At 56.0% G+C, this 13374-nt stretch overlaps 1 protein-coding gene across 4 annotated transcripts in view; it reads left to right on the top strand.

Annotated features, from left to right (window-relative positions):
* Positions 1-13374, top strand: part of RGS3 (regulator of G protein signaling 3) — a 101019-nt gene that overhangs the window by 65060 nt on the left and 22585 nt on the right. Inside the window, exon 11 of one of the 4 annotated variants that reach the window (XM_065946459.1) lies at positions 2569-2592. The exons of 2 other annotated variants lie outside the window; for them this stretch is intronic. In XM_065946459.1, coding sequence (XP_065802531.1) covers positions 2569-2592 — 24 coding nt within the window. Of the gene's footprint in view, positions 1-2568; positions 2593-2654; positions 2802-13374 lie in introns of those variants that run through there. One more of the 4 variants, XM_065946461.1, reaches the window with a different exon arrangement.

The raw sequence follows: 13374 nt of genomic DNA on the forward strand, positions 1-13374 counted from the left end.
CCACGTGCTCTGTGGATCTGCGTCTGGACCTGTGGGGAGGCAGAGGGCAGTGGTTCCCTGGGCTCCCCGGGCAGTAGGTGCTCTCCCAGGCTGGCCTGGCCTCCTCCTGGGCCTCAGGGCGCTTTCCCCGTCATCCTAGTGGTCCAGAGCCCTGATGGATGCGTCCTGGATCTGTTCCCGACTCGGCGCCCTGGGCTGGCAGGGCTGCTCTGACACAGTATCTAATGATGCGCTCGCTAGTCTGACTGTGCGCCTGATGTCCTTTGGCTTGGTGCGGACAGGGTCCTGGTCTGCCAGCTCTCCACCCTGTCCCCAGGGCCCAGCGCAGAGCCTGGCCTGTAGCTGGTACTTGGAACTTTATGTTGACTGAGAAGTGAAGACTCAGCTGAACTCAGGGACTCCTCTCATCTCAAGGAAGACCCTATATTCAGGCTCTCCACACTGAGAAATCCTACCCCAAGCGCCAGAAATTCCCTCCTGGGAACTGTCAGTCCCCCATTAGAACTGGCCATCACCTAAGACTCACCTCCTTGGTTTTCCAGGACAGGAGTGGGCCCGGCTTCCCAGGAACCTGGAAGATGATAGCCTTCTGATCTGGAAGGTCCCTGGGCCCTGCAAGGACTGCCTTGGCTCTGCCCCCAGGGACAGAAGTGTCGATGGGGGAGTGCAAGTGCCCAGTTCAGATAAGGGCTGTTTGGAGTTGACCCTAATAACGGATGTTTTCTTGTGTCAGCATGCATGAGCATGCTGGTACATGTGCGAGAGACAGGACTAGAGAGTGGGACTCAGGGGCAGGGAGGCAGGCAGAGGTAGACATTCAGAGATGCTGCGACTCATTTAGGGAGAGTAAGAGGCAGAGGGAGAGCACTTTGGCCCAGGGTGGCCGAGTTGGTGTGAGGTGGAAAAAGAGGATAGGGGCTCCTCCTGCCCTGTGTTTTCTGGGCTGACATCCAGGGAGCTGGCCACGAGGGTGGTAAGCGTGCTCAGGTTGGAACTGGCCATGGAACAGACATCCCTGACTGGAGCCTCGGGCACAGTCCATGGTGTGTTTGAGGACATCAGGCAAGCATCTGCAGCAGCCATAGCCTCACCATCAAATAGCTTTGCGTGGCAAGGCAGCTTCCTGCAGTGGTTCCGAGTGGGTACCCTGGAGTTGGATCTGTGCTGTGCTTAGGCACTCAGTCCTGTCCGACTCTTTGTGACCCCACAGACCATAGCCCGTCAGGATCCTCTGTCCATGGAATTCTCCAGGCAAGAATACTGGTGTGGGTAGCCATTCCCTTCTCCAGGGGATCTTCCCAACCCAGGGATTGAACCTACATCTCTTATGTCTCCTGCATTGGCAGGTGGGTTCTTTACCACTAGCGCCACCTGGGAAGCTCCTGCAAATCCTTCTGGCGTTCGAACAACAAGCTGTGGGCAGCTTGCACTACCATTCCCTACCTCGGATCCTTCATCTGTAAATAGGGTAATACTAATGCCTGCCTCACAAGATGTCGATGAGGATTAAATGAAATAACGAAGGCCAGACTCTCAGAAGAGTGCCTGGCCCCGCGATCACTGAATCCTCTAATAACCCCACAAGTGGGCAGGTCAGAGGTTGTCAGTCCCATTTTACAGATGAGGAGACCCAGGCTCAGAGATGGGTAGGGACTTGCTCAGTGGTATCCGGACAGCCAGGGCCGTTGTAACATGCCCCTTTCAGCCCCCGTACTGCGGGGAAGGAAGCCCCAAGGTCTGTGTCCACCTCTGACTGCCCAGACATGGCACAAAAAAGTGCTAAATAAAAGCATGTGTGTTGGGCTGCGCTGATGGCGCGGTCGGGAGGTGACTGAAGCAGCCGCTCCCCCGCAGCGGGGGCCGTGGCGTTCTTGGAGTCAGCGCGTGTTGGCTGCTGGACCCTGGGTTAAATTGCAGCCGCCCACTGGGATGAGAGGCGCCTTGGGGTAGGGGTGGGGGTGTGCCGGGAAAGCCTCAGTGATTGGCTCCGTCCTGCCCCTGCTGGGGGAGCCCAGAGCTGCGGCCAGTGGGTTGCGATGCCCCAGCTCGGGGAGCCTTCAGGATGTGTGTTGGGGTGCAATCTGCTTGGGATCCTCAGTGCCCGGGATTGCCGCCCTGAGCAGTGGACACCTCTCTCTCCAGAGCAGCACTCCGGGGGTCGGGGCGCAACTCCAGTCCGGGGGACGGGCGCGGCCGGGGAGTCAGGGCTGGCGCATGTGAGCCTGTCACCCACGAAGCTGCCGGGGCCCTTGCCGGCTGAAGGACGGGGTGGCGGAGGACTCTTCCTTGAGACATCCCGGATTCCTGCTCGGATGAAAGTGTCTTGGGAAATTACAGAGTTTTCTGTTTGATGGGAGAAAGAGATTCAGCTTCTCTTTAGAGTGGTGGCAGCGGGCTGGACCGGGTGTGTGTTTGGGAAGGGCGCTGGAGGAGGAGGGGGAGGAAGAGGAGGAGGGCAGGGAGGAGGAGGAGGAAGAGGAGGAGGGACGAGTGATGCAAGGGTTTTGAAAACAGCTACCTAGATGTGCGAGGTGGAACCTGGTCATTTGGTTCTGCTTTTCCCAGCAGGTATCGCTCCCCTGGGGAACTTGGGTAAGTCCATAAATAGCTCTGCTGACACAAAGGAGCTCTGTCTGGGGAAGGCAGCCGCTTGACACGGCCGCCGGGAGCTGCCACAGTCACGGCCGCCGGCCCGCCTGCCCGCCTGCCCGCCTGCGGGAGGAGCCAGGCGGAGACCCGGGGCGGGCGGGCTGGCAGGAACGGCAGCCAGGAGTCCCCGGGTCCCCGCTGGAGCGTGCTGGGTAGGTGCCTGGGTGCGAGGGTGCGTGTGTGGTGGGCTGGGGGCTCTTGTCCAGGCCACCCCCTGCCCCTGTCTCTATTGTTTCTTCCCCAGGGCAGCCATTGATAGGCAGGTTGCAACCAAACCATGTTCTGTTCTGCTCTGAGATAGCTCTGTGTGTGTGTGTGTGTGTGTGTGTCTGTCTGTCTGTCTGTCTGTCTGTCTTAGCGGGTGGGGACCCTGCAGGGCTGGGGCATGCTTGCACTGTGTGCTGCTCCCACTTCTAGACTGGTCAGCCGGCTTTTCTTGCCGAGAGAAAGGAATGTTTGGCGACCAAAAGTCGGGACACTGCGTGGGGAGGGAGCTCTCAGCCCGCGGTGCTGACCGCCCACCGGGCATCAGGATGGCCGTTCTTCCATGAGGGGAAGGAGGTGGTGGCCTCGGGGGGCTGGTCTGGGTAGGAGGGGTGTGGTGGCTGATCCCCGAGGCGTCTGCTGAAATGTCCACGGGAAGTCCAGGCAGAGATGGAGATGCTCTGCCTCCTGAGCCCCTTGGGACAGGTTTCGCACCTGCTCCTTTGGCTTCTCACTGGGACCTGTGAGGAGGGGTGTCATTAGGGACCGGCTCACCCTGCAGAGTTAGGTGCTTTGAGCAGACAGAGGCCGATTTTATTATCAGCGTGGAGAGAGCCTGCATCTCTCCTCTTGTCCTGAGGTGTCCGAGAAGAATCCTCCTGCCCTGGGACTCAGGGCTGAGGAGGGCCAAGTGCAGAGAGTGAAGGGGCTGTGCCTCAGTTCACACGGCAGGTCTCCGGCCAGGACCAGGTTGGAGGACATCTGCCTCCTGGAACAGCAAGGACCAGGTATGTGGGTGTCATCACCCCGACCTCAGCGATGACATTCAATCTGGAATCTGCCACTCCTGTCCTGAGATGCCTAGCTAAGTATGGAGCCCCCAGATCCCTCTCCAAAAGCTTGCCACATTGTGCCGCTGCCCTCAGGCCTCACAGCTGGGGCTATCGGACTCCCTGTCCTCACGGCTGGAGTGGGTCTGTCTCCTGGAAGGAGGGATCCGCAGTGCCTGCCCTGCCAGTGCCCGTGGGATCCCAGCCAGGGCACTGCGGCCACAGTCAAAGTTTCCACCGGGGCCCCTTGAGTCCTCCACACCCAGCAAAGGGGCACCTCCCCTCTTCCCCAGCCCTAGCACATGGCAAGGCTTAGCCCAGGGCGGGCCCTTTGGGGAGCCAAGTTCCAGAGCAGGGCCCGCTCCTGGCCCAGCCTGGCATCTGCTGCACCCGGCGGGTGGTGAAGATGGAGGCAGCTGAGGTGAGTGGCCCCCCTTTGGGGGTGTCACCGGGGCTTTGAACCAGAGGTGGTTGATGGGGCTTTTGATCACCAGTGTCTGGTGTCAGTGAAACCACCCCCTTCCTTGCTTTCTTGCCTTTGCACATGCTATTCCTGCTGCCCGGAAAGAAGCCCGTCTCTTCTCTCCAGGCCTTAATCCTACCCAGCCTTCCCTAGCGGGAGCAAACACTGCACTTGGAATATGTCCAGTGGTGGTGGTACCCACGGTGGTTGCTTCATGTCTTACGAATGTGGGGCTTGAGCCTGATTCTTCCTTTGGTCCCAAGGGTCCAGCCTGGGGTTCTGGGTGTGACAGAAAAGGGCTCAGGTGGGTTTCCTTGAGGACAGGCTCTGATGTCCAAGTCAGCTCCTCCTCTTCATCTCCTAGCTTTGCCCGACAGACAGTGGGCACTACCAATTCGAGCCCCGGTGAGGAGTCCCTTTGGAGGGGCCCTCGTTTCTTCATGCCCGGATGGCTCCCATGGGGCCAAGGGTTGGGCGATGGGATATGATAGGCGATGAGGCAGGGAAACCCTTGGCTTCAGCCTGGTTGAGCCCGCAGGGAAAGCCCGCTCAGAGATCATGCTGGGCTGGGCTGGGTGGTGTGGTGTCCACACTAAGGCCTGGGCCATGGAGGGTGGAAGGGACAAGCCCCAGCTTGTCTGAATGCCATGCTTCTGGTCTTTCCCGTGGACTACGGCAGTTTAGAGCTCAGATTGGGCCCCGCCGGGACGGTGCCAACCAGGGAGGTGGATCGGAGGGTTGAGGGTGGTGTGTGGTTCTCAACCAGTGGTCTGCCGGGTTCCCCAAAAGAGATACAGCTGAGGAGGGAGTGCCCACGCTCCGCTAGGTTCCTGGGGACCCTGAGAGCCACTTCTCATTGGGTCTCCCAAGGCCCTAAAATAGCTGAGTGTGTTTACTTTCTGGCCAGAAGCGGGCCTGAGGCAGGCGAAGAAGGACTTGCCTGAGGTTCCATGCGACCCAGTGGCACAGTGGGGACGAGAACCCTGGTCTCCGGGTCCGCCCCCCCCAGCTTTCTCTCCATCACGCCAGCTGCCTGACTCAGAGCACCTGGCTTTCATCTTGGTGCTCACTTTTGGGGGACCCCCTTAATGACACATTCCTTTCCAGGACCCCCACATTACTGGCTTTTTCCTCTGAAAAAGCAGCGGGTACGGTAGAGAAAACCCTAGCCCGGCCAACAGGCTGGAGATCGAGACGCAGTCTGGTCCCTGCTGGCTGGATGATCTCAGGCCGATCTCCTTTTTTTCTCTGGCTCAGTTTCCCCTCTGGAGCAGCCAGGGACTGCACCAGGTATTGCAGGCTATCCAGAGACTCTCCCGTTCCCTGCACTGCCTCTCCTCTTCCTGGGTCCTGAGAGTCAGCCGTCAAGGCCAGGGTTGGGCTTCTCGGGGAAGTGGCCCCCTACCTGTTCCTCAAGCCCTTCTGCTCAGAAACCTTCAGACTGGATCCCAGGCTGAGGCTGGGAGGTTTGTTGTTGTTTGTGGAGCCAGGCGGTTTCCAAGATGTCACTGCTCAGGGAAAACCATCATTCCTCCCAGGGATAAACAGGCTGCTTATGGCTCAGCCCGCTAAGCCTGGAGAGGCTGGAGCCGCTCACAGCAGGCCAGCCAGGCTCAGCCCCAGGGAGCCGCCACCTTTGCCTGCACGACCAGCTGGGTGGGGGCAGGACTGGGGGAGAGGCGGGCTGGGGACACCAGCCGCTTGAGAGATTGGAGCTTCCAGGCAGGGAGGAGAGGGGAAGGGGTCCCAGGAGACTCTGCTCCTCTGGCGAGGGGCCCAGGTCACGGCTCCAGATGTGCGGAGAGCTGCCAGGCGTGCCCTCTGCTCCAGAGGGCCCAGGCTTCTCCCCTCCCCTCTACCGTGGGCTGGCCTGCCCGCACCTGGCACTGGGGCTCGGGCTGCTGCCGGAAAACTGTCAGCGGCTCCCAACTTAGAAAGGTGAGGGGGGGTGGTGCTGAGTTATTTGGAACCAGGCGCACCCTCCCCCACGTAGCCCCGGCTCTCTGTGGTATCCTTGGTTACCTCTTGGTGAGGTTGATGTTGATGTTTAGTTACTAAGTCGTGTCCGACTCTTTGTGACCCTATAGACTGTCGCTAGCCCATCAGGCTCCTGCCTCCATGGGATTTTCCAGGCAAGCATATGGGAGTTGGGTTGCCTCTTGGTGGGATTGGCCTCAGGCTAATAGCAGAACTCAGATAACTCCAGGCAGGGTGGCAGAGGGTAGGGGGCAGGGGAGAGGCAGAGGAAGAGTTGGGCTAGCCACAGCCTGGGAAAAAAGGCTGGAGACCGCCACAGAGAAGAACATGGAATGGAAGGTGGTATGTCTGTCCCACTCTTCAGGTTAATGGTTTTAACTGTGTCCATGCAGAGCTCTGAAACCTCCACTACTCAGACCTCGATTCATGAAGTTCCCCGTTGATTCAAATAGCGGCTCTGGAAGACAATTACATTCTCTGTCCCCACCCTTTCCCTTCCCTCCACGTGTGTTAGATGCCTACAATGTACCACGCACTGGCCAGGGGCTGGAGGTATAGTTCCAGCCTTCAGTCTAGTCCTGGGGATGGGTATGTAATGAATGGTAACAAGACAGCTTCCCTGGGGAGGCCTGGGGAGGGGAAACCCTGGGGAAGCTTCCAGCCCAGCCCGGGAGCCCCAGCGAAGCTTCCTGCAGAAGGTGAGACTGAATCTGGCTGCACAGACGCTTGTCCGTCAAAGGAGCAGGTCTCCGTCCCAGTGTGCCCACCCGCTCCAGGGTGGAGAGATGATTTCTAACCCAGCCATAGGGATCGCCTCTGTGTATCCAGCCACATGCTCCGGCTTATCTCAGGGGAGGTTGTATAACGTTGTGTGCAGGTGCCTGGGCTCGGGACTCCCCACTTTGCAGGGGCGCAAGACCCAGAACCTCTTGGTGCCTGCGTTTCGCCAGGTAATGAGATGATGTGTGTGGAGGGAGGGCTCGTGCACGCTGGCATGAGTCATGGGGGCAGTAGGGGTGCCCCTGGCATCTTCCCTTACCGGTGGCTGTTATCGGATGTGATGCTGTGGGTGGAGTGAGGTGCTCTGCATGGGACCTGACACAGAGCGGGCAGTCGCTGAACGGAAGGTGGGAGAGCAGCTTTTGGAGGGAGGACAGGGAGGAATCAGTTGGAATGCGCCATCAGACCCTGGGATGAGGGCTTTTATTAGCTTTTTGAATAAACTTTAAGTTGCAACGTTAAATTACATCTTTCCTTTCAAGGATGGAAGTATGTAGCTGATGAATTATCACAAAGTGAACAAACTCCGCAGGTCAAGAAACAAAACATTCTAGTACCTCCCCCAGCCCCTTGCTTCCACCCACCTCAGTCACTACCACCGCAAAGAGTCCTGTGCTGACTTCTCTCATTGAGTAGTGTTGCCTGTTTTGAATTTTGTATCCGTGGAGTCCTTGATTATGTGTTCTTTTATGCTGACTTCTTTGGAGCAGCATTTTGATGGTGAGATCTGTCAGTGTTATTGGACGCAGTCTTATTTTGTTCACTCCTGTTGCTGTGTGGTATTTCATTGTGTGACTATACCCATTCTATCATTGACGGACATTTGGGTTGTTGCCAGTTGACAGTCATCGTGAACGGTACTGCTATGGATGTTCTCAGGCATGTCTTTTGGTACTCTATAATATACTTTTCTGTTGGGTAAACACCTAAGGTTTGCAATTGCTGAGTCATAAAGTTATATATAATTAGCTTTAGTAGATTCCATTGTATGATTTTCTAAAGTGTGACATCAGTACACCCTCTTCAAACAAACATAGAAGCACACCTGTTGCTCCACGTCCTTACCAACAGATTTGACAATAGCTACTGTGATATCTAATTGTGGCTTTCATTTGCATTTCCTTGGTGACTAATGAGGGTTAGCACCCTTTCATATGTTGACTGTCCGTTTGGATAATCTTTTTGGAAAGTGCCTGTTCAAGTCTTTTCTCCAGTTTTCTGTTAGATCCTCTGTCTTTTTTCTTATTGATTTGAAGGAGCTTAAAAAATACTCTGGATGTGTGTTCACTGTTGGACGTGCACATTACAAATCTCTCCTCCCACGCAGTGGCTTGCCTTTTCACTCTTTTCAGGGTGTCTTCTGAAGAATAGCAGTTCTTCATTTTAGTGCAGTCCAACCTGTCAATCTTTGTCTCTATGGAAAATGCTTATTGAATCCTGTTTCTTTGCCCATTACAAGGCTTTGGATATATTCTCCAATGTTATCTTCTGGATGTTGTATGTTTCACATTTAGCTTTAAAATCCACTTGAAATAGATTCTTAGATAGGGTGAAGACTGAGGTCAAGATTCATTTTCTCTGGGTGGATGTCCAGTTTATTCAAAAGATCATCCTTTCTCACTGTCGGTCACCATCACCTTTGTCAGAAATCAAGGGGCAATGCGTGTGTGGGTAAGCTGTTTTGAAAGATAAGTAGGAGTTCTCAGATGGACACAGGAGGGGAGGAAGTGCAGTGAGCACGGGTTTAGAGACGCCTGAGAGGAGACTGTTTGGGGAGCTACCAGCAGTTCAGCCTGGCTGGAGGGAAGAGGGGAATGTGGTGGGAGGTGGGTTGGCAGGGACAGAACACGCAGGGGAAAGAGCTGGGACTGTCCCAGAGGGAAGGGGAGGGTTAAGCAGCAGGCGGAGTGTACTCGGGCTCCTCAGGAAAGGAGGGTGAGTTTGGAGCAGACGGTCAAACCCAGACAAATCCAGTCTTGACATCAGCCCCAGCAGAGACGCAGGGTGTCTGCTTTGGGGAGGCAGTGATGGAGGTAACAGGCAGAGGTGCCTGGGGCCTTGGAGGGTGACTTTTGACTGCAGCTTTGAGGCTGAGTCCCGTAGCCAGATAAACCGTCACGTTTTCTCCCCCACCCCTACCCCAGTCCCCCACCTGGATGCCCCCAGCACTGCAGGCGCTGAAGGAGGAGTATTTTAGGGACTGGAACAGACGGACAAGGGAGGAGATGGGTCTCTGGGAAGGGGGCGTTTCCTACTCCTCCCGCCCTCGATGCACCCACTGGGATCCTGGCCTCGCCTTGGGCCCTGAGAACAGACCCTCCCGGGCTGGCTGAGGTTCAGAGCTGGAGAGATCCCCTCTGGGAGAGGGCGGCCTGGAAAGGGGAGTCAGTTGACCTGGGGCCATGCAGTGAGCCAGACTGACCTAGCCTAAGGGTCAGCTCACAGCCTCAGCTACCCCCAGCCTCCAGGGCCTTTTGGATAGGCCTCAGTCTCCCACCCTGAAATGCACAGACAATAGTGATCAAGTGCCTTCTCCTGGAGTGGAATGCAGGGGGAGGGGACAGGTGATGACGATGATGAAAGAAGGAGATATGGTCACCTCCTTGCACTTGCAAATGTTTACTGAGCACACACTGGGCTTCCCAGGCAGTGATAGTGGTAGAGGATCCGCCTGCCAGTTCAGGGGATGTAAGAGGCGTGGGTTTGATCCCTGGGCCAGGAAAATCCCCTGGAGCAAGGCATGGCAAACCACTCCAGTATTCTTGCCTGGAGAATCCCGTGGACAGAGGAGTCTGGTCGATTACAGTCCATAGGGTCGCAAAGAGTTGGGCGCGACTGAAGTGACTTAGCATGCATGCACACATTGAGCTCCTACTGCATGCCAGGCCCTTCTGTCTGGGTGGTCTCCCAACAGTATCGTGGTATAGGTACTTGCTGCCTCTGTCACCATTTCACAGATAAGAAAACTGAGCCTTGAAGCGGTCAAGCAGCTTACCCCAGGGTGCTGAGCTAGGAGCTGGCTGGGCCAGGGTAGGAACCTGGATTTTCCTGTCTCCAGACCCCTGTTCTTCACCAGCAGTGGGCTTTCCTCCTCCACCCCTGGCTGTGAAAGTGCTCCCCGTTCTCCAAGCTGTTGCTTGGAGTCAAGCCTGAGATTTTGGGTTGGTCTCCAGTGCCTGCCGTGAGGGAGAATTGAGCAGCAAGAGGAAGGTCACGGCCATGGGCCGAGCAGGGCTATGCCCCAGGTCCTGCCTCCTGCCCACTAGCATCCCTGACTCAGCCACACGATTAAGACGCGGGATTCAATCCGCCCTGCCTGATTCCAGATCCTCGTCTCCTGACCACAGAGCCGTTTGTGCCCTTCTCTGGGGTCCCCCCGGCTTGGCAGAGCTTTCTCGTTGCTCAGCATAGTATAGAGCATCACAGAGAAACCACATGCTTCTGACTCTTCCCACATATCTAGGGGTCCCGGGAGGGAGGTGGTTTGGTGGTACTGTACCAGCCCTCTGCCCACGGGGTGAGTCAGACCCACCCCTCAATCTCCACTGACTTGGGGGTAAGAACAGGGATCAGGCATTGGAATTGCTCCGCACTGCCTCGAGCAGTGGCTGGGCCCAGGGTGGGAGCTTGGTAAGGTGTTCTGAAGACAGAGAGGGAGGGAGAGAAGAAGAGGGAATGAAACGGGCAGGAAAGGAGGTCGGTGGGCTGCAGAAAGAGCAGCTTGGAGCCGGGCAGACCATGTTTCCATTCTGACTCCTCTACTTACTCAGTTTTTGAACTTGCATAAGTTTCGCAAGTTACCTGAGTCCCAGATTCCTTATTTGCAAAATGGGGCCAGTGATACAGACCTCATAATGTGGCTGGACATGAGACGTATGTATAGCGGCTGCCACAGTGCCTGCGTTCTCGTAGATGCTCCCTGAATGGTTTCTCTCTTCCCGTCTCCACTCCCCTTTTTCCATTGCTTTCTGTTTTCACCATCTCTAGCTCCACCTTCCCTATCTTTACAACACCGAGTAAACATTGCTTTCAGGATAAAGTCCGAATTCCTTAACATAACCGTGCTTCTGCTCCACAGAACCACCTGTGCTTCCTCAGATATTCCATGTCGTCTCTGGCTTTGGCCTGGACACCCTCTCCTATCCTCTTCCCCACCTCCTCCAAGAGCCACCCCAGTCTTTCCTGCTGCCTCTGTGCATCCATAACCCCCTGAGATGATGGTGGGTGGATGGGAGATGGACATGGGCCCTTTACCTGGTGCTCTCACCCATAGACCCAGCGCCAGCAGGGAGAGACGCGTGTCTTGCCACCGTTGGGCTCCAGCGCCCCACACAGGCCCTGGCATATGGCTGGCACTGGGTAGGTATTTGCTGAGTAACTGGGGGTGAGGCGGGTGAGCCCGGGACACAATCCTGATGAGCCAAAGCAGAGCCTGCCCAGGGCCACGCGAGCAGCGCTGGTCAGGCCTTGGCAGGGGAGCAGAGAGCCCTCTAGCTAGGGCATCCCAGGGAGCCTTTAACTGGGCTGCAGGGAACGGGCAGGAAGTGGACGTGAGGAGGGCGAGATAATAAGGAAATAAGAACGCGCACGTGGGAGAGAAGGAGGGTGCCCGAGGGTAAGGGAGTGGTGGCAGGGCCCACAGGAGAACCGGTTTCTGAGCAGAGAGACCCAGGGTGGGGCCGGAGAGGCCCACAGGGCCGCGCTCACCTTCTGGCGGAGGCATGTTACCGCGAGGACAGGGAGAGCCTGGGGAACTTCTGCTGTCCACGCGCATGACTTTCAGTTGAGAAGGGGGCTGGGGCATAGAAGGGGTCTTTGGGGCTGCAGGGTTGGGGGGAAGAGACTGCCCAGTGAGAAGCTGGGCATCCCGAGGGGAGCGAGCATCTCTGCATCTCTGGCTCCGCAGGGCAGGCCTGAGGGCATGCTCTTCTGACTCAGCCAGGTGATAGCGCCAAGAGGAGGGAAGGTTTCTAAAAGGGGTCCCCTCTCTTCTCAGTCCTCAGGGCTTCCCGTCCCTGTGTTGGCTTTGTCCTGAGAGGGTCTGAAGGGGTGAGCTACTTCTCCTCCGTGCCTCAGTATTGCTTCCTGTACAATGGGTATGTTCCCGGCTGTTGTGTGTTGCCTGCTGAGCCCCTGACAGATCCATGAGTGGTGGTGTGATTCTTCAGGGACAGAGAAATTTCAGTGTGTGATCAAATTCCTCCTTCCTCTCTCTCCTCCTGCAGCTGGTCCTCTGTTCATAGGGAGCATGAATGGGGTAGCTGAGTCTGGCGGGCTTACTGGCTGTTCATCGTGGGCCAGGGGCTGCTGCTACTTTATGGGCTTCCTTGCAGAGGCAGCACCGTGTATTTGAATTGGTACCATACCAGGTTCTGGTCTGGGTTCCAGTCCTGATTCTGTTGTGTGACCTTTGGCATATTGCCTCCCTTCCCTGGGCCTCAGTCACCTTGTCTGTTAATGGAGGCAACTCCCCAGAATTCTGGGGGAGAGTTGAAAGTCGAAAAAAGTCAAGATGCCCGGACCCTCCTGTTGGGGTCTCTTATCCAGTAGGTCTGGGATTGGACCCAGTTACAGATATTCTTAAAATGCACCCCAGGTGATTCTAAAGTATGTCTCTATTGAGAACCAATAGGCTGGATCTGTACTTTGCAGACTTTAATATGCAAATGAATCACCTGGGATCTTTAAATGTGGATTCTAATCTCGTTAAGGCCTGATATTCTGTATTTCGTAATAGCTCCCAGGTACTGCTGCTGCTGGCTCATGAGTTATCATTTTGAGTAATAACAATTTAGATGGTTTGTGAAGTTTCTTGTGTTGCCCATTCATTCATTCATTCATTTATCATCAACACTTCAGATGGGGAGTGGGGGAGAGGTAAGCCTAGAGGGAGTGACAGAGCTCACAAAGCCCAGACTCTTCCAGGGCTACAGAATTTGGGCTTTGTCTGGAGGGCCCTGGGGAATCAGGGTTTTTAAGTCAAGGAGTGACAGGGTCAGATTTGCACTTAGAAGACTCCTCTTGCGGGATGCAGAGAGTGAGCAGAGGGGTGTGGACCACAGCTGGGAGGTCAGTGCCAATCGCAGGGCCAGAAGAAGTGGTATTGAAGCAGGTGGTGGTCGGTGGAGGTAGATAGAGTGGCTGCTTCTTCTTTTTTTTTAATCAACTTTATTTTTCAGAGTGGTTTTAGGAATTGAGAGGAAAGTACAGAGCGTTCCCAATGCTTCCTGTCCTGCACACACATAACCTCCCCCGGTGGAAAGATTCTTAAGATTTTACGAGAGATAATCAGGACGATTTGTTGATTGGCCACGGGGGTAGTAGAGAAGAGAGAATGATACCCAGGCCTCTGGTTCGGGCACCTGGTGGGGGTGTGATTGACTCAGAGACTCCGCGAGGAGGAACGGAATTGGGGGAAGGTCATGAGTTCAGAATGGGGCAGGTCGAGTCGGGGACACTGGTGGGCCATTC

The sequence above is a fragment of the Muntiacus reevesi genome, chromosome 10 (genome assembly GCF_963930625.1).
Source record: "Muntiacus reevesi chromosome 10, mMunRee1.1, whole genome shotgun sequence".
Classification (NCBI taxonomy): Eukaryota; Metazoa; Chordata; class Mammalia; order Artiodactyla; family Cervidae; genus Muntiacus; species Muntiacus reevesi.